Genomic DNA, 27195 nt, shown 5'->3' on the forward strand with positions numbered 1-27195 from the left:
TTGTGGAGCACAGGCTCCAGACGCGCAGGCTCAACGGCCACGGCTCATGGGCCCAGCCGCTCCGCGGCATGTGGGATCTTCCCGGACCAGGGCACGAACCCGTGTCCCCTGCATCGGCAGGCGGACTCTCAACCCCTGCGCCACCGGGGAAGCCCAACGAAGATAAATTGTAAAGGACAGTAAGATATGAGCTGAATGTGGGGCTAGGAGATTGAAAAGCTAACCATTTTCTAAATCAAATCATATTTAAGTTAACAACATTAGCATATATACTCCAGCTCTGGGTATGTCATCTCTCTGATTAAAGCACTATTAGAACTTACAGTAAAATTTACCTAGACATAAGCAATAAGAGCTAAAGAAAGGAGTCAGCAGATATGACAACCATAAGACATTTCCCTTATTTTGCTCCTAATTTGACACTGAGATCCCTGGCAGCCAGTTCAAAAGGAACAATTCTATTAAGTATATGGTTTCTGTTACCAGGAAGGCGGAAGCCTAGCAGACTCTCTTGGGAAACAGAGCTTTCCCAACTGGCACGGGACTTATTTATTCACTGGAGCTGCAGGCAGAGAGGCTAAGATACCTGGTAGACACATCAGCAACACCCATGACTTGCAAAGGCAGCACCACCTTGCATAGGCATCTTCCTAACTTGATGGCTTCTGTAAAAGCAGAACGAATGAAATTAAAAAGCAACTCAGTAAAAAGTGATTTCCAGGGGTTCATAGTGTAGAGCCTTCTGGGGATGACATTATAAAGTGAAATGACTCTTTTATAAAGTAGTCTGGTAATCCATTCTAAATAGTTGAAAAAATATTCCTATTCTCTCACCTAACAATCAGTTCTGGGATTTTATCCTGAGGAAACAGATAAAAACTAAACATGCACGTGTGCTTATTAGAATCTTTTACTTCTAGTGGCGCAATCATAGAAGTGACCTAAAAAAACAATAATTGGGCAGTTTTTCCAAATTATATAAGAAATACATACATACTTTCTAACTAAAAATTCAAACATCACAGACAAAGCTAAAATCCCCCCTGACCATCTGTATTGTCCCTACTTCCAGGCCCCCCTCCTAGGGTAACCACAATTATGGGTTTGTTATATTTCTCTCCAAATCTTTTTTCTCTTCACTTAAATATTAAGCACATACATACATAAGTATGTACATGTAGAAATCGCTATTTCATTTTACATAGAGACTTTATAATCAAATGGTGTCATAGTCTAAATATGGTTCTACAACTTGCTGTTTTACCTAATACTATATCTTGGAGATTCTTATATCAGTATATTTAGATCTCCCTCATTCTTTTTAACTGCTGCGTAATATTCCATTGGTGAAAGTTTCATGGTCTGTTTAACTATTCCAGTATTACTCCAGTCACTGTCACAGCGCTGACATACACCTGAGGGCATATATACGCATGTCACACTGCTGCGTTATAGGGGTGTAGGGTTTTTATTTTTATACCATACACTTTCTTTTAATTTGCTTTTCTCTGATTATAAGTAGTATTACAAGTGATATTAACAACACTTCATATTTTGGCTACTTGGACATTTATATTTCCTTTACTGTGAACTTCTCCATCATTCTTTGTAGAAAATATTTTCTCCCAGTGTGTCCCTTGTCCTTTAAACATTATTTATGGTACCTAAGTCAGAAAGATATTTTAATCTTTATTTATTTTTTTTTTTGCTTTTATACTTTGTGTTTATTCCACATTTATAAAGATATTCTCTTTGTTTTTATTTTGGTGACTGCTTTGAAGTACTAGTGTAATTTTATTCTTTTACTAATGGGAGAGACCATTCTCCTGGCCCAGCCTGTGGAATACTTCATCTTCTTGTCATTTATTTGAAATGGAGCATTTATTAGAGATTAAAGTATAATAGCTATGGTTCCATCCTGTCTGTGAATCTTGTATCCCTGCACTAATACCAGCTGTTGTTAATTACTCTTCATAGAGGGAGAATATTTAAATAGGTGATGCTAAATCTCCCTTAGATGACTAAGATTAATGAATATTTTAAAAGCTTAGTGAATATGAAAACTATATGGTAAAATAAGTGTATCTGCACAAAATAATGAAGTAAAATCTGAGTATAAAATTTTATATACACCATACTGTTAAATAGGCGCAAATATGCATGCATACGCACAAGGACTAAAATGAGTTTGAAGAAATGAAAGCAGTTACATAAGGATGGACAAAATGCAGTCCACTGACTTTCTTTTTTTTTTTTTTTTTTTTTTTTTTGCGGTATGCGGGCCTCTCACTGTTGCGGCCTCTCCCGCAGCGGAGCACAGGCTCCGGACGCGCAGGCCCAGCGGCCATGGCTCACGGGCCCAGCCGCTCCGCGGCATGTGGGATCTTCCTGGACCGGGGCATGAACCCGCGTACCCTGCATTGGCAGGCGGACTCTCAACCACTGCGCCACCAGGAAAGCCCTGACTTTCTTTTTAAATTTTGTTTCAAGCTATCGTAATGTTTTCTTAATAATAAAAAAATTTCCCAACGTCCCCCAGCCATGAGAGATTTTGTGCTCATTTTTGCCATCTCACGGGGCTCATCCTGATCCATTCTTCATGCCTGTTTTCTATTTGTGGTTCCAGATAAAACCTACGTGGTTGACTTGAGTAACGAGCAAGCCACGTCGCTGACCATCGAGCAACGGCCCAGCAAACTGAGCCGCAAATTTGTCCCCGGCTGCTTCGTGTGTCTGGACTCTCGGACCTGCAGCACCAACCTCACCCTGACAGCTGGCTCCAAACACAAGATCTCCTTCCTTTGTGATGATCTGACACGGCTGTGGATCAACGCCGAGAAAACCATAAGTACGCCCCTGCCCCTTCAGTGTGCTCCTCCCGGGCTGTGGGAGTTCTCCCCCCTCGCCCTGTCTTAGTGGGGTCCACTGGGTGGTTTGTAAACAGTATGATCAGAAATGCCCCCGGCAGTGAGGGTGAGCAAGGGCAACCAAGAAGCACAGAGCGAGGTGGAGACACACCCACTTTGAGACCAGCAGCCTCCGTGGGAACATGCATCTTTCAGAAGCAAGTGGCATCCCCCGTGTCCATGCTCACGTCTCCTCTGTCCAGCCTCCAGTCTCCCTCCTGTGAAATCCTCGTAGCCTTCCCCAGCCTCCCCCATGCGCATGCCCCCTGCTTCCACGCTCACTGCTCATTTGTCTTCTGTTGCATGAGACCAAGTCTTGAGCTCAAAAACTTTGGCTTCTTCCATTTTTTATCCCTTTAGCTACTAGCCATGCCCGACATGTGCTAGTCACATAGAAATGTTCAATCAGTGGAGGGCAGCATAACCAATAGTCACCTCCTTGCTGGGCCACCATCATCTCTGATGTGGATGCTCTTAGGGTCTCCACTGAGGCAGTAGCTAAAGCCGCGAGAGGCAAAGCAGCCAGTCCGAGGCCACCCCGTTAGGAAGCGGCAGAGCTGAAACGCCAGCTGAGATCTCCCCAACTCTGCTCCCAGCTCTAACCACTAGGCGAACTGCCTCCCCACAGGCAGGGACACTGGGCAGCAGGGCTGGGTGAAAGGAAAAACCTGTACCCTGCCCACGTGGCACTTAGCATCTAAGACACAGGTTGTCTTAGTTGAGAACTTGAGCAAACAAGAAGAGAAAATTTCAACCCTGAATACTCCCCAGAAGTTGTTCTGCCAGTTTAGTGGAGAGTAAGAATGCAAGAGCAGGAGGGAAGCTAGGAAACGGGCGTCAAGGAGGCAGGAGCGCAGGACAGAGCAGGAGAGGAGAGACCAAAGGGAAAAGCGAGAAAGCCTTGGGCTGACTTGAGAGCTGGAGAGGATGCACTTCCGGTTTCCTCCCAGCCTGGGTACCACGAACCCCTCTTTCGTAGGCTGCCTGGACCACCAGTACTGCCACAGGAAGAAGTCCTACTCGCTCCAGGTGCCGTGGTACATCCTCCAGCTGCCTGTGCAGCTGCACGACTTCTCCTGGAAGCTGCTGGTGCCCAAAGACAGCATCAGCCTGGCACTGGTGCCTGCCCAGAAGCTGCAGCAGCACACTCACGAGAGGGTTTGCAACACCAGCTTCAGCTACCTCGTGGCCAGTGCCGTTCCCGGCCAGGACCTTTACTTCGGCTCCTTCTGCTCTGGAGGCTCCATCGAGCAGATTCAGGTGAAGCAGAACGTCTCAGTGACCCTCCGTACCTCTGCCCCCAGCTTCCAGCAAGAGGCCTCCAGGCAGAGCCTGACCGTGTCCTTTGTCCCCCACTTTAAAGGTAAGGTGGTCTTTCACTCTCTCCCCATCTCGATGCCCTCTTAGCCTTTCTTATGGGGACACTTATCTTATTTTGGTTTTCTGATCGTGTCAATTGTCAATTTGAAGAGAAGGGATAGCTGAGTGGGCTGTTCCTTATACAAGATGATGAGTCCTAATCCTGACTTTACCATTAACCTAGTGTGGAAAATTCCAGGAGTTAGAAATAAGACTGTCTGACAGTGGGAGGTGATGGTTGGTAGGCAGCAGAACAAATAATCAGGTTCGAGGCTTTTTTGGAAGCAGGCAGGGCATAAATGAGAACTAACCAAATATTCCCAAGTCCTGGATTCTTGAAGTGGTAACATACAAATCCTTATGCAGATATTTTTATGATTCTGCTTTGACAATTCAGAACGCAGTTCGGAGGGCACAGAGGAAGGAATACTGGGAGAGAGATGAATCTCTAGAGCGTTCTCCTGCATGGGGGAGCAGACCCCTCCTGGGAGGCTAATGTATGATCTTCTCAGGCAGCAAGTGAGGTTTAAATTGGTCACAACGGTGAACTCTACATTGTTGATTTTAAAATTCACAGTCACCACTACAAGTTGCTAAGTTCATTTTTAAATTGACCAAGACCTTAATTCAAGGTTTACCCTGTAATTTTGTTCTCAGAGGCATGAGTGGGAGGGAAATGAATCTGGCCGTAAGATTAAGGTCATTCCAAGTTGCCTGGTATCTCCAAGGTTACCAGAGAAACTCCTTCTGGGGAGTCTTTGAAAATAAGACACACCATCCTCAGTGTGGAGTGTTGGGCTTTTATCTCACCTGAAGATAAGGAGTGGATTAGTTGACATGTCAGAGAACCTTTCAACTTTGCAACCAGAAAGAATTCTTCCCAGAACCTGAAGTTTTCTAAATCTCCAAAATAGAAATCAGTGTACACCAGTCCCACCATGGAGCAGGGCGTTGGATAGGTGTTAGCTCCATTGAGGGCATTTCTGAAAGGAAGCTGAGACAACCACCAGTTTGGCAAACTGGCCTGTTTTGTGTTTGTTTGTTTGGTTGGTTGTTTGGTTGGTTTTTTCAAAAGGCCCGAGAACCCAATCTGAGACTCTATTCCTTTGCTGACCAATATGGTAGCCACTGGCCACACGTGGCAATTTAAATTTAAATTAATAGTAAACAAAATTAAAAATTCAGGTCTTCAGTCACACCAAGCACGTTCCAAGTCTTCAACAGACACATGCAGCTGTGGCTACTCTCTTAGCCAGTGCAGATCCAGAGCCTCTCCATCATGGCAGGAAGCTCTGTAGTCTGGACAGTATAGCATCATCTCCTCCACCCTCCTATTCTCTCCATCCTGATTGAGTGAAACAACATCTGAGTGGATTCTCTTCCTTTTCCTGCAGAGGAAGGTGTTTTCACAGTGACCCTGGACACGAAAAGCAAGGTCTACCTGAGGACCCCTAACTGGGACAAGGGCCTACCATCCCTCACCTCCGTGTCCTGGAACATCAGCGTGCCCCAAGACCAGGTGGCCTGCCTGACCTTCCTCAAAGAGCGGACGGGCGTGGTCTGCCAGACAGGGCGTGCGTTCATGATCATCCAGGAGCAGCGGGCCCACACCGAGGAGATCTTCAGCCTGGAGGAGGAGGTGCTGCCCAAGCCAAGCTTCCGCTATCACAGCTTCTGGGTCAACATCTCCAACTGCAGCCCCATGAGCAAGAAGCAGCTGGACCTGCTTTTCTGGGTCTCGCTTACCCCAAGGACCATGGGTAAGGTCTTTCGGCGGTGGTGGTGGATAGCAGTTGGTAGCTGAGGGATCAGGAGCAAGACCGGAAGGCAAGTCAGAAAGCATGGATTTGAGTCCTGGCTGTCCATGTATCAGTCAGCTATTGTGTCAATAATACTGTATAACAAACCACCCCAGAACTCAGTGGCTTAAAAATAGCCATTTGTTATTGCTCACATGTTGGCTGGGCAGTTCTGAGCTGGGCTTGTCAGGGTTCATTCACTCAAGCACCTGTGGGCAGCTGCAGGTTGGTTAGAGGACTTTGTCAGTCTTGGCCGGGCACTCTCACATGCCTGGAGCCCAGCCAAGATCAGCCGTGATAACTGGGATTCCTTGGCTCTCCTCAGCATGGTCTCTTATCCTCCAAACTGGGGCCTGTTCTCATGGCAGAGGCAGAGAGATCCAAGAGAGGCTGGGGGAAAGCATGCAAGGTGTCCTGACGCTTAGGTTAGGAACTCATACCCTGTCCCTTTGACAGCATTGGTTTGGTCAGCCCAGATTCAAGGGGTGGACAGGTAGACTCCATCTCTTGATGGGAGGAGCTGCAGGATCACACAGTAAATAAAGGACATGGGTCAGGGCAGGGGAAGAATTAGGGCATTTTGGTAGTCAATCTACTATTAACCTCTTTCTGACATAGGGGAAGTCTCTTTACTCCTCTGATCTTCCTCTGCAGAGAATAGATGATTGTAACTACCCCATAAAATTATCACTGGGGATTCAGTGTTGGTGATTAAAACTGTGAGGACCTGGAAAGTGTGACACAGATACATGATGCTGGCATTTTTTATTTAGTCCAGTGAAACATTAGAATCCTTGAATGCCCTCAGTCGTGGGCCTCAGAGCCATGATGAGGATTTTGCCTTTATGCCCAAAGTGGTAGTATCCACTGAAGAGTTTCAGGCAATCTCTGGTGGGGCCGTGTTAGCCCTTGATTCCAAGATAGTCACAGAGCACCACAGAGTGTTGGAACCACGGAGGTTTTTTTCCCCAGCCCCTTCCCTTCTGGGTGGTCGGATAGACTGCGTGTCCACCCAAGGCCACACAGGTGGTTAGCAGCAAGAGAACCGACAGGGACCAGAAGCCACAAGTGAAAAGCTCGCCCACACTCTCAGATTAGCTCCTGAGTTTTCTTCCTCTCTTACATTCATTTTCTGTCATTTATTTCTAGTCCTATTTTCTCACGGTCTCACCTTTTGTTTTCTTATTGAACAAGCCAGAAATCCTAAATCCTGGTTTGGTGCAGGGCTCTCTCTCTGATATATTTCCTTTTACCTTTGTACAACTGTAGGAGAAGGACAGCACACATGAAACAACCCTCTCCTTAACTCCTTCACCTCTGACTTTTGACTCCCTGCTTTCTTCTACACCCCCTGCTCTTCTCTCCTCCAACATGGGCTGTGGCGATCAGGGGAGCACAGCTGGGATAGGCCAGGAGTAGCCTTTGGAATAGATCTGGTAGGTCCCCCAGTTTGTTTTAGTTATCTTTCACTGCATAACAAACTATTCCAAGATTTAGTGGCTTAGACAATAACCATTTTTTTTTTGCTCACAATTCCATGGGTCAGGAATTTGGATGGAGCACAGCAGGTGGCTCATCTCTGCTCTAAGATATGAGGGGCCTCAGCCAGATGCCTTGAATAGCTAGAGGGGGGCTGGGATGGTTCACCATTGCTCACTTTCAAGGCTGGGAGCCTTGGTTTGTCTTCCTCATGGAGTCTCCACATGGCTACTTGGGCTTCCTCACAGCATGGTCTCAGCATAGTCAGACTTCTTACATGGTGGCTGGCTTTTCCTCAGGAAGCGCAGGAAGCTGCCAGGTTTCTAAAAGGTTAGGTCCACACCAGCACAGCCCATATTCAAGAGGAAAGGAAACAGATTCCCCTTAAAGTGAGGAGCAGCATGTGCGTACGAGGAGGGAAGGAATGGATGGTAGCCATCTTTGAAGACTGTCTACTGGAGCTCATCACCAGCCTGACACCAAGTGTCTCCCCATTCTCCTCCCTTGTGTCTCTGTTCACAGACCTGACTGTCATCATCCTCGCGGTGGTGGGAGGTGGCGCCTTACTGCTGTTTGCCCTCGGACTCATCATTTGCTTTGTGAAAAAGAAGTAGGTGGAATTTCTCGAACTGTCTTCACCTGAGCTGACACCTCCTTACATCACACAGACCAGAGCTGTCATTAATTATTGACTTTTTTCCTTGCTTTCCATTTTCCCCCGCAAAGGTCAATGTTAAATAATATTGCCAGGGCGGGTACTTCCCTAGCGGTCCAGGGGTTAAGACTCCGTGCTTCCAGTGCAGGGGGCGCCGGTTCAATCCCTGGTCGGGGAACTAAGGTCCCACGTGCTATGCAGTGCGGCCAAAAAAATAAATATTGCAGGGGGTGAATTCCCTGGCAGTCCAGCAATTAGGACTCCAACCTTTCACTGCCGAGGGTGCGGGTTGGATCCCTGTTTGGGGAACTAAGATCCTGCAAGCCACCTGGCGTTGCCAAAAAAAGGAGAAGTGGAAAATAAATAATATTGCTGGATGTGAATTATGCGTGGAGGGGGAAAAAATCCCCTACCTAGTAGGAAAAAAAATACACATGCGGTGACATTTTAGCCTGCAGTTTTACGCAGCTGCCTCAGCATAAGTCCCCTGTGAATCATTTACTGTCTGCTCATTAGACCGTGGTCCTCACACGGGTGATCTTGGCAGGAAAACGCTCCCGTAGACCCTGCCAGACCAGGCCTGTGAACCCGCTCCCCCTGTCACCTTGAGGAAAACCACTCACGCTGCCCAGCTTGTTCTCCTCCAGTTTCTTAAACAAACTGTCTGTTTTATGCTTGTTTATTGGCCTCCAGACAAGCATCAAAAAGCCAGCCCTGTGGGCAAGAGGAAGGAAGACCCAGTTAACTGACTCAGTCTCACCTTCCACCCCCTCAGGATAACAGCTTCTGTTTTATGAGAGGAAAGTGCTGACCTTTTTAGACAGAGTACATGCTGCTGCCAGATTTCATCAGTTCTGCTCCTATTTCTAACTAAAGCCATGGGGGCGGGGGGAAGCTATTTCCCTTAGCAAAAAAACTAAAAAAAAAAAAAAATTTTTTTTATTAACTGGGGCCATGAGCAAACAATTGAAATTGCTGATCAGAAATGTCTCTACTGATGAGGGTGGGTTGGCAGGTTCAGGGGGAGGCGTCTTCTCTGTGAAATGTGATTGCACACATCTGGCATGAGGGAAAAGGACTTCTTTTAAAGAAACATCATTGTATCACTCCTCTCAGGAAACTTTCCTGTCTGGGGTGCACAGTATGTTCCACCCAGATGGGAAAGCATGGCATTAACACTGGGCCCCAGGTTCCTCATCAGGAGGGAATTGGACGAGGGGAGGGGCCAGCACTTGCCTCCATCCCTAAAGTGCCCCAGTCCCGGCCTGGGAATTACCAGCCCCTGCCTTGCTGTGGGGGAGGCCACTGGCTGGCAGGTTTGCATAAGGCTTGTCTGTCCCCAAGTTGGGTTGGGAGGGAGGACGGGTTCCTGCCATGAGAAGGAGGGCAGACAGTGCCGTTGAACTTGGTCATTAAGCATGTATTTCCTGAGGGTCTCCTAGGCCCTAGGAACCAGGAGAGATGCTGGGGATACACAAGACACAGTCTTTTCTCCTGCCGTCTATGGGGGCAGAGGGACTAAAGAAGCAGGCAAATAAGGAGGCGGTGTCAGGACAGTGTGAGAAGAGCTTGGTGGGGACAAGCAAGGTGTACTGTAGGAGCACATGGGCGGAGCATTGCTAAAAGGCTTCAGGCTGGAGGCCTTGCAGCCTGTCATCCTGGCCAGGGAACCCAGTGTTACAAGCTACATGTGCTAGATTTATTTTTATCTCAGAAAAGTACAGGTTCACAATTAGTGAACCGCCAGCCATGCATTATGTGGTCCATTATGCTAATTGAGCTACTGTCCTCCATTTGAATCTCTGGTCAGCTAAAAAGTCAGCATCCCCTGCTTTTCACTGGTGGAGATGGAGGGCGAGGCTTTGTTTTCCGAGGCAGGGAGTGCAAATGCCCATCCATGTCCAATACCAAAGAACATTACAAACCAAGCATTAATGGCGTTAGGGAGGAACCCGGGCACCCCAGCCTGACTTCTGTCTTCTTTGTAGCTCTTTCCTCTTTTGGAGGTTACTGCTGAAGGGACTGGATCCCTCTACTGATGCTGAGTCCTACTGTCCCCAACTCCAGCTAAAAACTAAGATACAACCTTCCTGAGTGTCGTATGCTATCATTTAGAAACCAGATGGTCATAGTTTGTGCTCATGCAAAACTGAGATGAAGCATTAGCTACAGGAAAGAACTCAGAGAGTCATAGAAGGTTGCCCTAGGTACACCCGTGCTTGATGTGGTTGGTTTGGGACACCACCTGTCTCTGCTAGGAAAGAGAGGTTGTCAGATGTCTCTACCTTTGGATACCACGCAGGTATCAAAGCAAACTCAGGCACAGAGGGTGTTAACAGTGCCCTCTCTAAACCACTCTCTGCTCCTGTTTCCACCTTAAAAACTGGAGACAGAAGCTGGTCCCTTTCTAACTGTTCGCTGAGGACAGCAGTTTCAGTTTCAAACGCTAAGCTATTTGAGGGACTTGGGGGAGACCCAGTCAGAACCCTGAATGATCTTCATTCCAGTAGGGATGTACAGTTGGTGAGCCTCTAAGATCGTTTTCTCTGACTCCTGTCTTGTTCCCTTCCTCAGTAGGAAAAAGAAGATCAACAAGGGCCCAGCTGTAGGTATCTACAATGGTAACGTCAATACCCAGGTGCCGATGCAGCCAAAAACGTTTCAGAAAAGACGGAAGGACAACGAATCCCACGTGTATGCCGAAATCGATGACACCATGGTGTATGGGCATCTCCTGCAGGATTCCAAAGGGTCCTTCCTCCAGCCAAAGGTGGACACCTACCGGCCCTTCCAGGGCCCCACAGGGGACTGCCCTCCCTCCCCACCCCGCATATGCTCCAGGGCTCCAACTGCAAAGTTGACCAAAGATGAGCCATCCTCTGGCTTCCTTTCTGAGTCTGAGAGCGAACCGTACACCTTCTCCTACCCCAACGACAGGAATATAAGCAATGGGAACACAGACCCTCCCTTGCTAGAAACCTACGAGAACATGGAGCCTGGGGAATAACTTGGACCCACCCCTAAGACTTGACATAAAGCAGGGCACTGAGATGCCCTTTAGGGTTCCCACCCAGAAATCCTGAAGAAGAGGAATTCTGTGGAAGGATAGCAGGAGGTTTTTCTGGATGCCACCAACTTCTGATTTCCAAGTGGACTCATTCCAGTGCTGAGACATTGAAAATGATGAATTGTGATCTGGATACAATCATCACAGTGAAAGTCCTTCTAAACTCAGGTTGGGTTGTAACCAGTCCATAATGAGAGGGGAGAGGCTGAATCACGCAGGACAGGGATGCAGTGAGCCCTGGATTTGGATTTGGATTTGGATTTGGATTTGGATTTAGACTTCTTCAGGTTGACAGTGCCAACCCCTAGGAGCCCACAGAGACCCGTGCTCTCACTGGGGTCCCCTGGGTGGAAATGTCAGTATGCTTTATTATATTTATTTGGTGGTCCTGTGTATTTAAGAAGTCAAATGTATAGCCATGCAGCTCTTTTCACCTGACGTAGTGACAGCTCACGCTAACTGGTTAGATGGCTGGGTTTTGACTTCTGCTGACCACTAGATAAACATGTGCTTGTCCCCTGGGAGGTGGGAATAATTTGCAGTCTGTCCAGCCAGAAAAGGGTGTGCGTGTTTGAGGGTACTGACGCACATCTGCTTTGATAAGAGACTTGCTGGTTCTCTTGCTCTGCGTGTGGTTATCCTACCACAGAAATCCATCTTGAGTCCCATTGTCCTTTGACCTAGAAGTAAGAGAAATTTCATGGAATTGCCATGTGTGGCTCTCCCAGCTGCAGCAATACTTCAGCATCTAAATAGAAATTTAGAGAGTATTTTCATCCTCTAAAAACATTGAAGGATACACCAAAGGGTGGCCGCCTGTATTAGTTTCCTAATGCTACTGCAACAAATTACCACAAGCACGGTGGCTTAAAAGAACGCAAATTTCCTATCTCAGGGCTCTGGAGATCAGAAGCACAAAATGGGTTTCACTGAGCTAAAATCCATGTGTCAGCAGAGCTGTGCTCCTTCTGGAGTCTCTAGGGGAGAATCCATCTCCTTGCCTTTTCCAGTTTGTAGAGGCTGCTCACATTCCTTGCGTCAGATGGTGGCAGTGTGACGCTCTTGCTTCCCTCTTTTACTGACAAGGACCTTTCACTTATAAAGCCCGGCCGGATAATCCAGAATTATCTCCCCATCTCAAGATCTTTAATTACACTGAAAAGTCCCTTCCGCCCTGTAAGGTAACATATCCACAGGTGCTGGGGATTAGGACATGGACCATTATTCTGCCTACCACACCTTTCCTGCCCCTGCAGGAGAGACTGGAGAATGATCCAGCCTACAGGTGTGTTTTTTTTAGCCTGCGCATCTTTTTAAAGAGTTAGTCACCAACATTTAAAATTATAAAATGTTTACATAAAATTCCGGATCAGAAGGTCTGGCCATGCTGCGGCTCACATTCTCACCGAGCAACAACCAGCTGGAGTTGAAACGCAGCTCATCTTTAGATGCGGCATCTGGTTCACCAGTTCACCGCAGGGCCCACCAACCCTGCCACCTCACACACTGAGGCTGAGGGTCTGCTGCTATTGGTCAACACCCTGCAGAGTTGCTTCTCATAATGAAATGGAAAGTTCAAGACTCATATCTCATGTGAAATAAGAAGACAATTCTTAAGGCTGATGGGTGCTTCAGGAAAGTTTCTTTTACACACAGCCCACATCCTTCATTTATACTAATTACCAGCCCAGCTCCTGTGGGCATTTGCCTTTGTGGCCCCTGTTCTCATCTGGGAGGAGAAGGATTGTGTTATGGCTTGTCAGTACAGTCCCAGGTCGATACTTCTGTGGCAAAACCTCCTTTAAAAAGTAGATGTAGGGCTTCCCTGGTGGCGCAGTGGTTAAAGAATCCGCCTGCCAATACAGGGTACATGGGTTCAAACCCTGGTCCAGGAGGATCCCACATGCCACAGAGCAACTAAGCCCGAGCACCACAACTACTGAGCCTGCACTCTAGAGCCCACGAGCCACAACTGCTGAACCTGCATGCCACAACTACTGAAGCCTACGCGCCCTAGAGCCCGTGCTCCGCAACAAGAGAAGCCATTGCAATGAGACGCCCGCTCACCATAACAAAGAGTAGCCCCCGCTCGCCGTAACTAGAGAAAGCCCGCGTGCAGCAACAAAGACCCAATGCAGCCAAATAAATAAATTTAAAAAAAATAAAATGAATTAACTTTAAAAAAAAAAAAGAAAAGTAGATGCAGGTCGTCGTGTTCAGTGACTTCACCTTGGAAATACACTGCCCAGACTTGTCCACCTGCTACTTTGCCTCCATGAAAAGGAGTTTTGCAATCTCCTAAATGGTGTGTTCCAGGGTTTTTTTTTAACTCTTTCCAGAAGGAAGAGTATGTTGGGGTTTTTTAAATTACGCCTTCGGTGCTGACAGTGACACCTTTACTTCTGAAAGGCTGGCTCTGCCCAGGGACCCTCAGCGTCGACCTGAGATGCTGGCAAACACCCTCCAGGAAGGGCCAGAGGAGGGCTGTGCCTTCCTTCCCTCTGCTGAAATTGTATCAATATTTAAAATCATCGTTGGGGCCCTGGCCCTCCATTCTCTGCCTTCTCTGACCTCCTGGCTGCTTCTGACAGTCACTCAGTCAGTGCTCTGAATCCCACCCTTAAAGCATGGCTGTCATCACACGCCACCTTTACTCATAAGGGCACCACGTGGCCATTTTCTTTTAACCGAGAGCTCAAAACTCCAGGCCAAGTTGCTGTCTTTCTGAGACCTCAGGTGGATTTAATGTTTCCCAAAGACATGCCTCCTTGAAGGGGCCAGCCCGACATACCCCTGGCTCTTTCCTTTAAAGCCCAGGCCCCACTTCTGTAAAATATTTCAGGGTCACTGAAAACCAAACACGTTTGTTGAAGCCTAGCCTGTGCCAGCACAGTATCCTCCACGCTGGGTCTGCTGATGCCGGGCTGCCCTCACGCCCATCCTCTGTGACAAAGCCCGACTCAGACAGGACTGGTTAATGCTGCAGTCATTTTGCACGGGAGGGCGATGTCTCAAGGAAGAGTCAAGGGGGAAAAGCATAAGTCCATGGAACATAACCTGGGTCAAGGTTGGGACTGATTTGTGTGGATCTGCAATGCTTAACTCAAAATAATTTATTTGTTGTATATACTTTTGAGGCAGCATTTTATTCATTTCCTACACTTTTTTAAATAAACAAATATACAGAAAAAAAGGCATCAGGTTGTTTAAATGCTTTGGCGACCTGTCCCCTGGTTCAGCTGAGGCCCTCATTTCCCAGGTTCAACATGGGCTCAGCAGATTCCATCTTCTCTATGTGTTTATGGTCCAGCAAGCTGGACTCCGGGCTGCCGATGAGTGACTGAGAGGCCAGAGTTTGTTCTGTTCTTGTTGAGGCAACCTGAGCCCCCTCTGTGTGACCCTCCCAATACCTGACCCCCACAGAGGCCACCCTTGCCACTGACTGCTCTACACCCAGTGCAGGTCACAAGCCACCAGAAAGGCAGTGGGAGAGGGAAGCTCCAAGCGGGTCCCCACCAACCTGCCATGCACTTGGAGGGGAGACCCAAGTACACGGAGGAGACCGGGCACTGCTGTGTAACAAACCACAGCAGACCTTAGTGACTTAAGAACAATCACATATTTTGCCACAAACCCACGTTGAGCAGGGATCAGCAGGGATGGCTTATCTCTGCTCCGTGTGGCCTTTCTGGAGCAGCTCAACTAGAATCCACTTTCAAAATGGTGCATCACACAGCCGGCAGGTTATTGCTGGCTGCCAGCTGGGAGCATTGATTCCTCATCATGTGGACCACTCACTCCACAGGGCTTCCTGGGCTTCTTCACAACACAGAGGCTCGCTTCCCAGGGCGAGTGTTCCCAGCATCAGGATGTCGGAGCTGCTAGTCCCTCAAGGCCTGGGCCTGGAAGCTGGCACAGTGTCACATCCATTCTAGCCTATGGGTGCGTCAGTCTCAGAGCCTCAGATTTAAGGGGATGCATATATTGCATCATAAGAGCAGTAAATTTGTAGAGAAGTGACAAGACAAAGGAAAAGTACTTCGAGCTTCTAGGAGTGAGTGGCAAATTGTGAAAAGGTAAATAAACGGGGGGAGTTAATGGAAAATACGGGTTTTCGCAAGGTGTGTTGTATAGATTTCTCTGCTGTCATCTCTGGGCTAAGAGTCTAGAGTTGTCTCTGGTGATTAAAGAATCAAACTGTCCTTCCCGGTAGAGAGGGAGAGGACAGAGAATTTTTCTTGTGTCCGTTTCTTCTTAATTGCCTTCAGCTCAAAATGATCCTTACACCAGGCTTGCATATTTTGGGGTGGGATACTCTGAATCCCTCATTCTCCCATTTGAAACATAAATAAGTTTCATATATTAAAAGTTGAATTGGCAGCTGTGCAGAGAGATTTGGGTTCGAAGTATTGAAATAAGAGATCTACAAAGGCGGAAGCGCCATAGATGGAACAAGAGGAAAAGAGCAAATCTAAGTATATTGCCCCATATCTTACTGAATCAGTCTCTTAGACGTGGGATAAGTCACTCTGGTGAAACAGTTGTGTTTCATTTCAGGAAATGGTACTGCAGGTGGGAGCAGGGTGCCCACTTAAGTTAAGCCTCTACATAGTGTGAGCAATCAGGCACTTAATGAGGGACATTTCTATAGAAAATGAAGGGGGGAAAGGGCTAATGGTTAGAATAAACTGTAACCTCAGGTTTTGAGTCCAGAAGGTAGTTAGAAGATTTCTAGATGTTGGGCTCAAAGCATGCATTTATTTATTTATTTATTTATCTTCCAGTTTTATTGAGATAATAATTAACATACAACACTTAGTTTAAGGTATACAGCATAATGATTTGACTGACATACATCATGGAATGGTTACCACAATAAGTTTAGTGAACATCCATCATTTCATATATATACAAACTTTTTTAAAATTTTTTTCTTGTGATGAGAACTCAGGATTTACTCTCTTAACTTTTGTATATAACATACAGCAGTGTTAAGTATATTAGTCATGCTGTACATTACATCCCTAGTACTTATTTATCTTATAACTGGAAGTTTGTACCTTTTGATCACCTTCATCCAACTCCCCCCTCCCCCACTCTCCTGCCTCGTTCCATAACTTTTTTTCTTTTTTTTAACATCTTTTTTGGAGTATAATTGCTTTATAATGTTGTGTTAGTTTCTGCTTTATAACAAAGTGAATCAGCTATACGTATACATATATCTCCATATCCCTTCTCTCTTGTGTCTCCCTCCCACCCTCCCTATCCCACCCCTCTAGGTGGTCACAAAGCACCGAGCTGATTTCCCTGTGCTATGTGGCTGCTTCCCACTAGCTATCTATTTTACATTTGGTAGTGTATATATGTCCATGCCACTCTCTCACTTCATCCCAGCTTACCCTTCCCCCTCCCCGTGTCCTCAAGTCCATTCTCTACGTCTGTGTCTTTATTCCTGTCCTGCCCCTAGGTTCTTCAGAACCATTCTTTTTTTTTTTTTAGATTCCATATATATGTGTTAGCGTACGGTATTTGTTTTTCTGACTTACTTCACTCTGTATTACAGACTCTAGGTCCATCTATCTCACTACACATAACTCAATTTTGTTTCTTTTTATGGCTGAGTAATATTCCATTGTATATATATGCCACATCTCAAAACATTTTTAGATGGTGGAGTGAGAATAGCAGCGCCAAGCCAACGAATTTCCTAGTTTGCAATCTGAATGTCTGGTGCTAGCATCTACATCAGCGTCACAGCCACAGATATTCCTCAGTGCAGAGCATGGAGGTGTCCAGCTGCACTTTGCAGGGTTCCTCCCCCTTCTGCTGCTCCTTCTCCTTTTTTTTAGACAGTCCTAATAAGGATCTGGACAGCCAGGTTTTAGTTCTCAGTGACACCAAGTTGGGAGGGGGAAAGGAAAAATGGAAATGTTAATTACTAAAACGTACAAATGTTAGGAGCCAGTTTACCAAGAGGTCAAAAAGCTCAGAGACAGTGGGCATGGCTAGAATTTGACAACCCACAAGAATACACTATATTTTTTCTATTGACACATAGCATTTCTCTCTATAATTATCCCCATTTCTATCAAAGATAATCAAAGAAAAAAAAAAGATAATCAAAGAATATTTTGTTTGAAAAATACAGTCTCATTAAATTGGGCCTAATCATTTACATACGTGCAACATGAGTAGTCACATTTATCCCCAGACTGAAGAGACCTCAGAATTACTAAGAGGCAGCTGTGAAGCACCACCTGTGTACCCTAACAGGCAACCTAACTTCTCTGAACCAAAATTTCCTCAACCGTAAAGTGTGAATCCTAATACCTATTGAACAAAGGTGATGGCCAGGGTGGGGAGAGATGATGTATATGAAAATGGCTGGATTTAGTAGCCACTCTTCATTACATCTGCGTTGAAGAGAAAAGAATATTGCCCATAGTCTGCTCATCTGGCTTGGTCTCATCTCCAGCAAGCTGGTTGTCTTTTCCTGTGAGCTGACAGTTCTCTAGCTAATTGTGTCAATTTCAAAGATGCTGTACACCTCGTTCTCTCCAAATTCATTTAGCTGTCAGCTCCAGCAAGCTGGCATATGATCCTACAGCATTTGTGCAGCCCTGGAAAGAGATGTTCCTGGGAGAAGCATTACAGCATGAGCCGTGTGGGCTCCACAGCCAAGGAACCGGGAACTGCGGGGTTTCATTTTCTAACATTATTGCAGTATGTTAAGATATTTGGCTGCCTGCGTCTGAGGCAGCCCTGGGTCTTTGGGCCTGCCTGACCAGGCGCCCAGACCAGAGACGGACCCCAACAAACACATGTGAGGGGTGCAGCATTCCCTATCACCTGAAGTAACCATAGCAACGGTTCAGTCTTTTCTCCCTGCTCCACCCCGACCCACAAAGGACACCTTTCCTCAATGACAAGAGGCTGGGCAAACAGTACCACTCCTTTAAAGATGGTCAGAAACTCATCACTTCTTCTCCAATGTAGAGCTAAGTCAGTGCCACTAAATAGCCTCTAAGCATTTGAAAAGTTTCAAACAGAAGTTTGAAAAAAAGCTTGTTAAACAGAAACTGTGGACAGTGTTTGCCTTCGTGGAAGGAAACTGTGACTGGGAAACTTTTCCTCCCCATATACCCTTTTGTAGCTTTTGAATTTGAACCATGCAAATGTACCTTATTTTAAAATAAAATGAAAACAAAAACTTGTCAAAACTCAAGATTCTTTGGTGGTTTTACTCTTCTCAGCCTCCTGTGTGTGCAGTTTTTCAGAGATTTTAAGCCTCCCTTCTCCCCTCCCCACCCCCCGGTGGTGAGACCAGTTTGGCCATATTTCACGCCCCTCTGGTCAGAGATACCAGGTTACTCCCAGAGAGGCTAAAGGCTGGAAAAGACTGGAAGGTGTGGTAGCTGCTCAAACACCCTAGAAGGCTCTTCCACAGCACCTCGGGGACTCCATTCCTCAATGCTGATACTCCCAGGCCAACAAGTCCTCCGGGGGTTGACAACCAGCCCTGGGAGAGGAGGTGTGGAACTCCCCCTTCGCCCATCTGGAAAGAGGAGTCCCGGCATCAGCTGGTGAAGTGACTTCAGCCCCTTCATTGCCCAGGATGTTCAGATCTGCCCTCTCCAGGATCCAGGCCGGAGGGACTAGAATCCACTCAGATATTAAGCCCAGGAACTAGGGTTGGGAGGGGGTTGGGTGGCTCCTTGGGGTTCAGGGAGAGAAGATCATTTTGTGATACTTAGTCTTTTGAAAGGAAAAAAATATTTTTAGCCAAAATCCAAGTCCATAGCCCTGTGGGAGTGAAAGAGTCATTATGGCTCAGACTTGGATTCAGTGTGTTCTTTGGACCCTGGGCTGGCTCACTGGGTCTCAGGATACCAGCAGGGGCCAAGTCCGTTGTTGTCGGTCCCTTTCTTTTCAAGAGACACTAATTGCTTAACAGCCTGCCAACTGCAGTGTCACCAGAGCTATCTGCAGGCTGAGCACTTTCCCCACCCTCCACCTGGGGGGTTGGGGGTGAACCTGCCCTCCAACCTCCTCCCAAGGCCACCCCCATCCAACCCCATCACTGGTTGCAGGCACCACCCAGGAGGCCCCTGCTGGTATCCTGAGACCCAGTGAGCCAGCTGATGGAAGGATAATTGGGAAATGTGTTCCTCAGAGGTGATCCTTTCCAATCAGGATTTAAATCTTCCTCACTTCCTCTTGAAAAGCAACCCGGTGATATTTCTGCAAATAACAGTCTCTTTGAGAAATAGTGGTAACATAAGTACTTCCAATAATGAAGATTAAAAACCCCTTATACCTTTGAAAAAATGTCTAGTGTCAAATCAGTCCACTATATCCAGGATGAAGTATTTTCAATTATGTTTTCCTTAAATAACATGTGTAATAAGCTCCTTTTGAGATAATAAAGCCTTTGTCTTTGGTGTTAAAAAAAATTAATCTATTTTCTCCAGGCCAGGGACATCAGTTTTTAAGATGAGAATTTACACTTGCTACAGATGCTGCAAGCAGACTTCTTGCACAAATAGATCAAGATGTTTCTGTTTGTCTTTAGATCCTTGCCAAGAGTTGAGCAATAATTGAACATGGCATCAGCTCTGCTTTGATCTTCATGAAGAATTTCAGTGTGGGTAGCACTCAACTGTGTGGTATTCATTCTGCTGTGTATCCAGTTATTTCAACGTACTCATTAAATACCTACTATGTGCAAGACAGTGTGCTAAGGCTGAGTGCTGGTGGAGAAGCTGCCAGGTAAATTGCTATGAGGGAGGGTTGGGACATGGGGTGGGGGAGGGGAGGAGATTACAAAACTTCCATGGCAACGTTTGCTCATTCATTCAAAAAGCATGGCACCAAACGAGGTGCTGGTTACCTCGATTCCATTAGATCCTTTCTTGAGTTGTTAAGACACTTCTAAACTGAAAGAGGAATGAATGTGGGGCTTGGCTGGAGAGGCGGTCATAAAATATGATGAGTTCTTTGCCAATTTGTATTCAATTTTCCCAATTCTGACCTTTTGTTTCTAGCCCTGCTCCCAAGGCAACAGACCAGGTTGCAAGTATTTAGCAAACAAGCTACATTAATCTATAAACTAATTAAAACATATTGTGATGATTTCTCAGCCACATTCTTTAACCCATAACCTTCATTTTGGATACTGGAAAAGAAAACTGTGCACTCTATTGTGGCCCTCAGGAACACTTAGGGCTGGAGCAGCTAGAAGGTAATAGACTCTGCACCTGTAAGACATAGGTCCTCTCAAGATTTACCCTTGATTCCAAACCTCTGCACAGAGGACTATTGTTTCTTTAGGAACAGCAACCTAATATTTTCTTGCCTGAAGGAGAGATGAAAACCATATTCAGGCTACTGAGGAATAAAAGGAACCAAACAGGCTCAGCTGGGGAGGGTGGCACCTTGGGGCTTCCTGGATCCAACTCACCATACCCAGAGTTTGGGATAGAGAAGGGTGGGCCCTTCTATGATGCTTTGGTCTCATCTCAAGTTTCTGAATTGCCATTTTCCAGGTCCCCTTTCCCAAGTTCTTTGAGGACCCAGAAAATTAGAAAGAGGGTTTTGAAGATCATGGCTGTGCTAGGGATGAGGTTCTGCGGAACAAACACTGTCCTCCTCTCTGAACAGCCGCCCTAAGATGCTAAATAACGGATGACATGAGGACAGAGGAAGGGAATCAATGAGCTTTGTCTCCTCAGTTGGTCAAATTCTTCCAGCAAATTCCTGTGAAAGGGCTCTTGTCACAGGGGACCATTAAATAAAGGACTGTTTATGCTCAGGGCGCCCCTTCCTCCCTAAGGTGTTCAAGGCCTGCCCCCAAAATGACAGCAACAACAAAAATCCCCACCCAAGGATCCTGGGTTACCTCAGCTCCTAATCCTTCCAGATCTTTCTAGTTTAAGAGCAAGTTCTCATCCTGGAGCTGTGAGGCAAGGGCCTGAGGCCAGACTCATCCCCCGCCTTCCTTCCAACCCATCTCCCAGGAAAGGATGAGGCCCATCTTGAGGCACATTTGTAAACCAGCTGTCCTGGCCTCCCGTCCTCCCTTCCCGTTTCTAAGACATGATTTTAAACTATGTTTAAAGCGGACCAGGTGAGGACAATTAGGGCAAAAAATACTCAGGCCTGAGGGGCCCAGAGGGTGAGAAAGACCCTTGAGGCCCAGAGGAGAGTTGAGGGAGCCCGAGGTCCAGAGAAGGAGGAGGCCCTGAGCAAGGTAGGGGGAGGGGAGGGCGAGGACGAGGCGAGGTGTTGCGAGTGGTGGGGGGGTGGGATCAGGAGGGCGGTTGGCCCAGTTAGCGTCCTGGTGGTGAGTCTGGACTGCCTCCGTCCAGGCCGCCTGCTGGTATCCTGAGACCCAGTGAGCCAGCTGAGAACCAGGAACCGCACTCTGTTCAGGGTGGAACAGCACGGAGGAAGCCAAGAGCTCTGCCTCACCAGCCTGCAAGGAACCTTCCCCATAGCTTCTGGGTACGGGTGACGAACCTTGGACCCTCATCAGAGCACAGAAGGCCGTGAAAGCCAGGTTTAGGGCCACCAGCGTGTGAGTAAGGAAACTGCAGGATCCCCAGTCGAGGGCATAGGCAGGTCATCCGTGAGACTGTGCCAAGGGCGTTTCTGGTTAACATTTTCACCACTGAGGGCAAGAAAGGTTGCTCCATCTCGCTTAAGGCCCCCCTTTACCTTTGGAGCTTGCGTTTCCCCACCTGGGGCCTAGATCCTCCCCTAGGTAAAGCACACGGCTAAAAGTGGCAGCCGTGTGGTAGAACAGGTGGCTTAAAGGCCATCTGGCTGGCGGCACCATTCCACACAGGCAGCCTCCCCGCAGCTCAAGCTGACTTGGCTCAGGTAGGATGCATAGAAAACCTTCTGCCCACCTTTCGATTTCTTCTCTTTGAGATCACAGTTCCTTTAGTCTAGTCCCTCCTAGAAGCATGAATTTTCCTAACTGGTGCCCTCTACTTCGGCCCACAAGTTGAAAGTTGAGCCGTTAACTTTGGCCTTTTAAGTCTCTGGAAGGCGACGATCATTATTGGTCTGTTTTTGCTCCTGAAAGACATGTGCGTTTCTTTCTTTCTTTTTTTTAATTTATTTTTTATTGAAGTATAGTTGATATACAAAATTATATATTATAGGCATACAATATAGTGATTCACAATTTTTTAAGGTTATACTCCATTTATAATTATCATAAAATATTGGCTATATTCCCCATGTTGTACAATATATCCTTGTAGCTTATTTTACACCTAATAGTTGGTACCTCTTTCTCTCCTACCCCTATATTTCCCCTCCCCCCTTCCCTCTCCCCACTGGTAACCACTGGTTTGTACTCTATATCTGTGAGTCTGCTTGCTCTTTTTTTTTTTTTTTTGTCTGCACCATGTGGCTTGTGGGATTTTAGTGCCCCGACCAGGGATTGAATCTGGGCCCTCAGCAGTAAGAGCACAGAGTCCTAACGATGGGACCACAAGGGAATTCCCTGCTTCTTTTTTGTTATATTCGTTTGTTGTATTTTTTTAGATTTCACATATAAGGGATATCATTTGTCTTTGTATTTATATTTGTCTAGTATTTGTCTTTCTCTGACTTATTTAGCATAATACCTTCTAGGTCCATCCATGTTGCTGTAAATGGCAAAATTTCTTTTTTGATAGCTGAGTAGTATTCCATTGTATTTATATACCACATCTTCTTTATCCATTCATCTGTTGATAGACACTTAGGTTGCTTCCATATCTTGGCAATTGTAAACAATACTGCTGTGAACATTGGGGTGCATGTATCTTTTCAAATTCGTGTTTTCATTTTTCCTTGATATATACCCAGGAGTGGAATTGCAGGGTCATAAAATAGTTCTGTTTTTCGTTTTTTGCGAAACCTCCATACTGTTTTCCACAGTGGCTACACCAATTTGCCAGCAGTGCACGAGTGTTCCCTTTTCTCCACATCCTCGCTGACATTTGTTATTTGTATTCTTTTTGATGATAGCCATTCTCACAGGTGTCCTGTGCGTTTCTAAACTGATGACTGCTCAGACATCAGACTTAACTTTGCAGCCCTGTGAAGGTTCAATGTATTTCCACTTGTGTATGATTTGTTCAAGGGCACAGAGCGAGTTAGAATTGGAACCCTAGTCAGGAGATTCATCTACACCTCGACTCTTTGTACTGAGACCTTTTTTCTCATCATTGTCTTGTCTTTCATTTCTTCTCTTTTTCTTTCATTGGCTGGATCCAGCACCTGTGGACCACCTGTCTATGCCCTGTAGCCGAAGACCACTAGGAACAAAGTTGGATTTACTGATTTGCTGCAGTGAAGGAGGCTGTGTACATGCATAGATGAGGAGTCATGGGGCCTCTTAGCACAAGGGACTTGTAATAGAACTTGCGCTTGTGTTAAGTGATGTGGGGGAAGTTTTAAGGAAGCAGGGGTTTGCTCTGGATTGGATGTTATCAGGAAGCGGGATCGATTCTATGCTCAGGAATTTCAGTTTTTATATAGAAGGTGAGACAAAGGCAGCAGAGCTAAAGCCATGGTTGGTGAAGGGACAGCTGTCATTTGTGTTAGCTGGGGCTGGGTGATTTCTGTGGTTTGCACAGTGGCTTCGTATTTGTCTGTGCTCAGACATGACTACAGAATGGTGTTTGTCAGCCTTGTCTGAGGTTGGTGATCTGTGAGACTGGCTCTGTTCGACAGCAGAATGTTGTAGCCTTGCTCTGAGTGCCTGATGGTAGGGACTGTTTTTCTCTTTGTCATTACAAAGGCCAACCCTTGATCCTCAAGTTCCAACCTTCTTTATATCCTAGTCTCATATCTTCATGGTGGGATAGAGGTTCTCACATTTGAAGAGGAAGAGGAGGAGGGATGGACGAGAAGGAGGAGAGAGATTTCCTTGGGGGTGGGGGGTGAAATAGTATCTTAGCTTAGAGGATTCATATCTTTGTCACCTGAATGCATCCAGGGTTCCATTCCTCTACCTGGAAAGAATGATATTCCAAAGCCATGTTGAGGGGGCAGGGGAAGGAATTAGGGTAACATTGGTGTGCAGGTGTCCCATGAATTATTGGAGGAAGTTCCGGGTAGTGGGGCGGGGAAGGCAATAAGAAGTGGCCGTTCTTAGTACTGAAATCCTCACTTAGAAAGAGTGGATATATGTGTATGTATAACTGACTCACTTTGCTGTACAGCAGAAACTAACACAACATTGTAAATCAACTATACTCCAATTAAAAAATTAATTAAAAAAAGAAATATAATCCACTCTTCTAGGAAACATAGACAGGATGATTGTACATCCCAATTTTCTGGTACACCCCTGATTTTAAGTAATATAACTATTTGATTACCTCAGATACAGTTTGGCTACATATTACATTGCTCTATATAATTTTTTTTTTTTAGTGGAATTAGGGGAATCCATTACATGTCAGATCCTCTGAGAAGCAGACAGGAAAATAGGATTTGAAGTGCAAGAGATCGATTGGGGGAAACACCTGTGAAGGCTCAAGAGCCGCAGTCTGAAGAGAGCCCTCTGCAGTACAGGTCTGACCCTGTGTAAAGAGAGGGGGGAAGAAGGACTGGGTAGGAAGAACCTCAGACCACAGCACAGTTCTGAGAAAATCGTGGCCAGGCCTCTGGGGAATCCCCAGGCTAAACTTTCCCCTTAGAGGGGTCACCTCTCTGGCGGGAATAGTTCCGTGCTGGTGCCCCTGCCGAGCTCAGTCACTGCCCAGAGGCAGCCAGCGAAAGACTGGCGCCTGTAACCCCGGGTGGCAGCCAAGGTTGTCAGTCAGCTCCTGCTCTTGGCGGCAGGTTCTGTTAGAGCCATCTGAGCAGCACCCTCGATGGCCATATGTTTCTTCCTTCACCAATACCTTTTTTTTTTTTTTTTTTTTGAGTCATTGAAACAGGTCAACTCCTCCTAGAAGCAGGAGCCGAGACAGGATTAGACATGCAAGAGATTTGTTAAGGGAAATGCCTGTAAAGGATAAAAGGGGTAAGAGAGGAGGGGGAAAAACCTATACAAGTGTGACTTAAACTGTAGAGTGCTGGCGAATAAATACGTTCATAGACGTGTTTTGTTTTGTTTTAAGCCTCTGTTAAGTCATATGTCCTGAATTTTGGCTTGGGAAATACGGTTTCCTTATAAGTCGTGTAAAGTAAATGATGATACTGGAATTTAGGAAGTGCCAACAAGGTGACGGAGGTAGAGCAGAAGACGTGTGCCTTCCGCAAGTTCACCTGAGGCCGCGTGGACCTCGACCAGCTACTGGACACGGCCTGCGCGCAGCTGACGCAGCCGTACGGCCCGGGTCAGCGGCGGCGGCCGCACTACGTCCTGCGGAGGAAGCAGCCCTCGAGTGGCTGCTGAAGCGCCTGCGCGAGGCCGAGAAGGCGGTGCCTCCCACGGAGGAGCCTGAGGTGGTGGAGATGGGCAGCGCGGCGTGATCATCTTGCCCAAAATGGTGGGCAGCCTGGAGGGCGTCTACAACGGCAAGACCTTCATCCTGATGAAAACCAACCCTGAGATGACTGGCCACTACCTAGGCAAGTTCTCATCACCTACAAGCCTGTAGCACGCCCTGCCGGGCACGGGGGCCACGCACTCCTCCCGTTTCGTTCTCCTGAAGTAGCGGGCTGGCCAATAAAGGCACAGACTTCTCTCTACAGAAGAGAAAGAAAGAAATTGGAATTTAAAGCATCAAACAAACAAGGTCTGGCTCAACTGCTATTTTATTTTCATGGCTTCTTTCTGTGAGGGCTTTCCAGGTACCCTCTCCCTTACTGCTTCTCAGCTTCTCGACAGGGTGTGGTTTTGCCCCGCAGGGGACATTTGGCGATGTCTGCAGGTATTTTGGGCTGTTACAGCTGGAGCCCATGTTGCAGGAGAGTAGGCTCTCCTCTCTTTGCAGAAAGAATTCAGAGAGGAGACAGGTCAAGAAAGCAAAGCGAGGATTTATTTAAGGGATGGTAGGCTCTCAGAGCTGAGTAGCTGCGCTGGTTTCTTGGCAAGCCCGTTATGTGGGGTGTAGAAATGAAGGGGTGGGATATTCATTGGCGAGGGGGTAAGGGAGGGAGGGGGGAGGGGGAAGGAAGGGAGGGGTTTGGGGTCATATTCCCTGATTTTCATGCTAGCTCCACCTTGCTGAGGGGAGGAGGAATTTTTGTCCTTATTTAGTCTTTTTTTCTTGAATTTTAGTTTATTTTTTTATACAGCAGGTTCTTATTAGTTATCTGTTTTATGCGTATTAGTGTATATATGTCAATCCCAATCTCCCACCACCACCACCACCACCACCCCTTGTCCTTATTTAGTCTTGATCGGAAGTGTCATGGCCTCGGTGCTTGATGGGAACTTCTTATCTGTAAAGTTTTATTGTAATGAGAGCATAATGAGCAAAAGGTTACGTTCGGACGCCAGAGATTCCCGCCTTTCCACACCTTTCTTTGCCTCCAGAACACTTATCACACCAAAATGTGTGGTTTCCTGTCAGTCCAGAGGTTCCCGCTTTTCTTTGTCTGCCAGAGGAGCCCCCCGACCCCCACTGTTGTTTACACGATGTATGGTTTCCTGCCATTTGGTCCATGTCCCCGTTTCTCTGTTCCCATCTAGCTATCTGCCTGCTCTAACATTCCCACTTCAAGGAGTCTGAACCCTTAAAATCCTTTAAGGGGCAAAGGGTTGATGGTCCATCTTCTGTAACTGCTTCGAGTGAGCACGGGCATTGTCCCTACCTGTGGGTCCAGAGCTCCTTGCTGTCTGTCAGAGATAGGGATCTCGGGGTTGTTTACAGTGGTGGAGATGGAGAGTGGGGAGTAGATCCAGTGGCTGGTGGCAGTCCTCATCTTCAGGTGAGATGGGTTGAAATCCCTGCCACATCGTCATTTGAAGTT

General features: G+C 46.7%; 1 protein-coding gene and 1 pseudogene across 1 annotated transcript in view; both read left to right on the forward strand.

Moving 5' to 3' along the window:
* CDCP1 (CUB domain containing protein 1) overlaps positions 1-11205 on the forward strand; it is a 52725-nt gene extending 41520 nt beyond the window's left edge. The window contains exons 5-9 of the mRNA XM_065885672.1: positions 2627-2848; positions 3886-4269; positions 5660-6025; positions 8066-8153; positions 10776-11205. Coding sequence (XP_065741744.1) covers positions 2627-2848; positions 3886-4269; positions 5660-6025; positions 8066-8153; positions 10776-11205 — 1490 coding nt within the window. The remainder of the gene's footprint in view (positions 1-2626; positions 2849-3885; positions 4270-5659; positions 6026-8065; positions 8154-10775) is intronic.
* A 14070-nt stretch (positions 11206-25275) lies between these two features.
* On the forward strand, positions 25276-25934 carry LOC136129564 (small ribosomal subunit protein uS19 pseudogene; annotated as a pseudogene).
* The last annotated feature ends 1261 nt before the right edge of the window (positions 25935-27195 follow it).

The sequence above is a fragment of the Phocoena phocoena genome, chromosome 10 (genome assembly GCF_963924675.1).
Source record: "Phocoena phocoena chromosome 10, mPhoPho1.1, whole genome shotgun sequence".
Taxonomy (NCBI): Eukaryota; Metazoa; Chordata; class Mammalia; order Artiodactyla; family Phocoenidae; genus Phocoena; species Phocoena phocoena.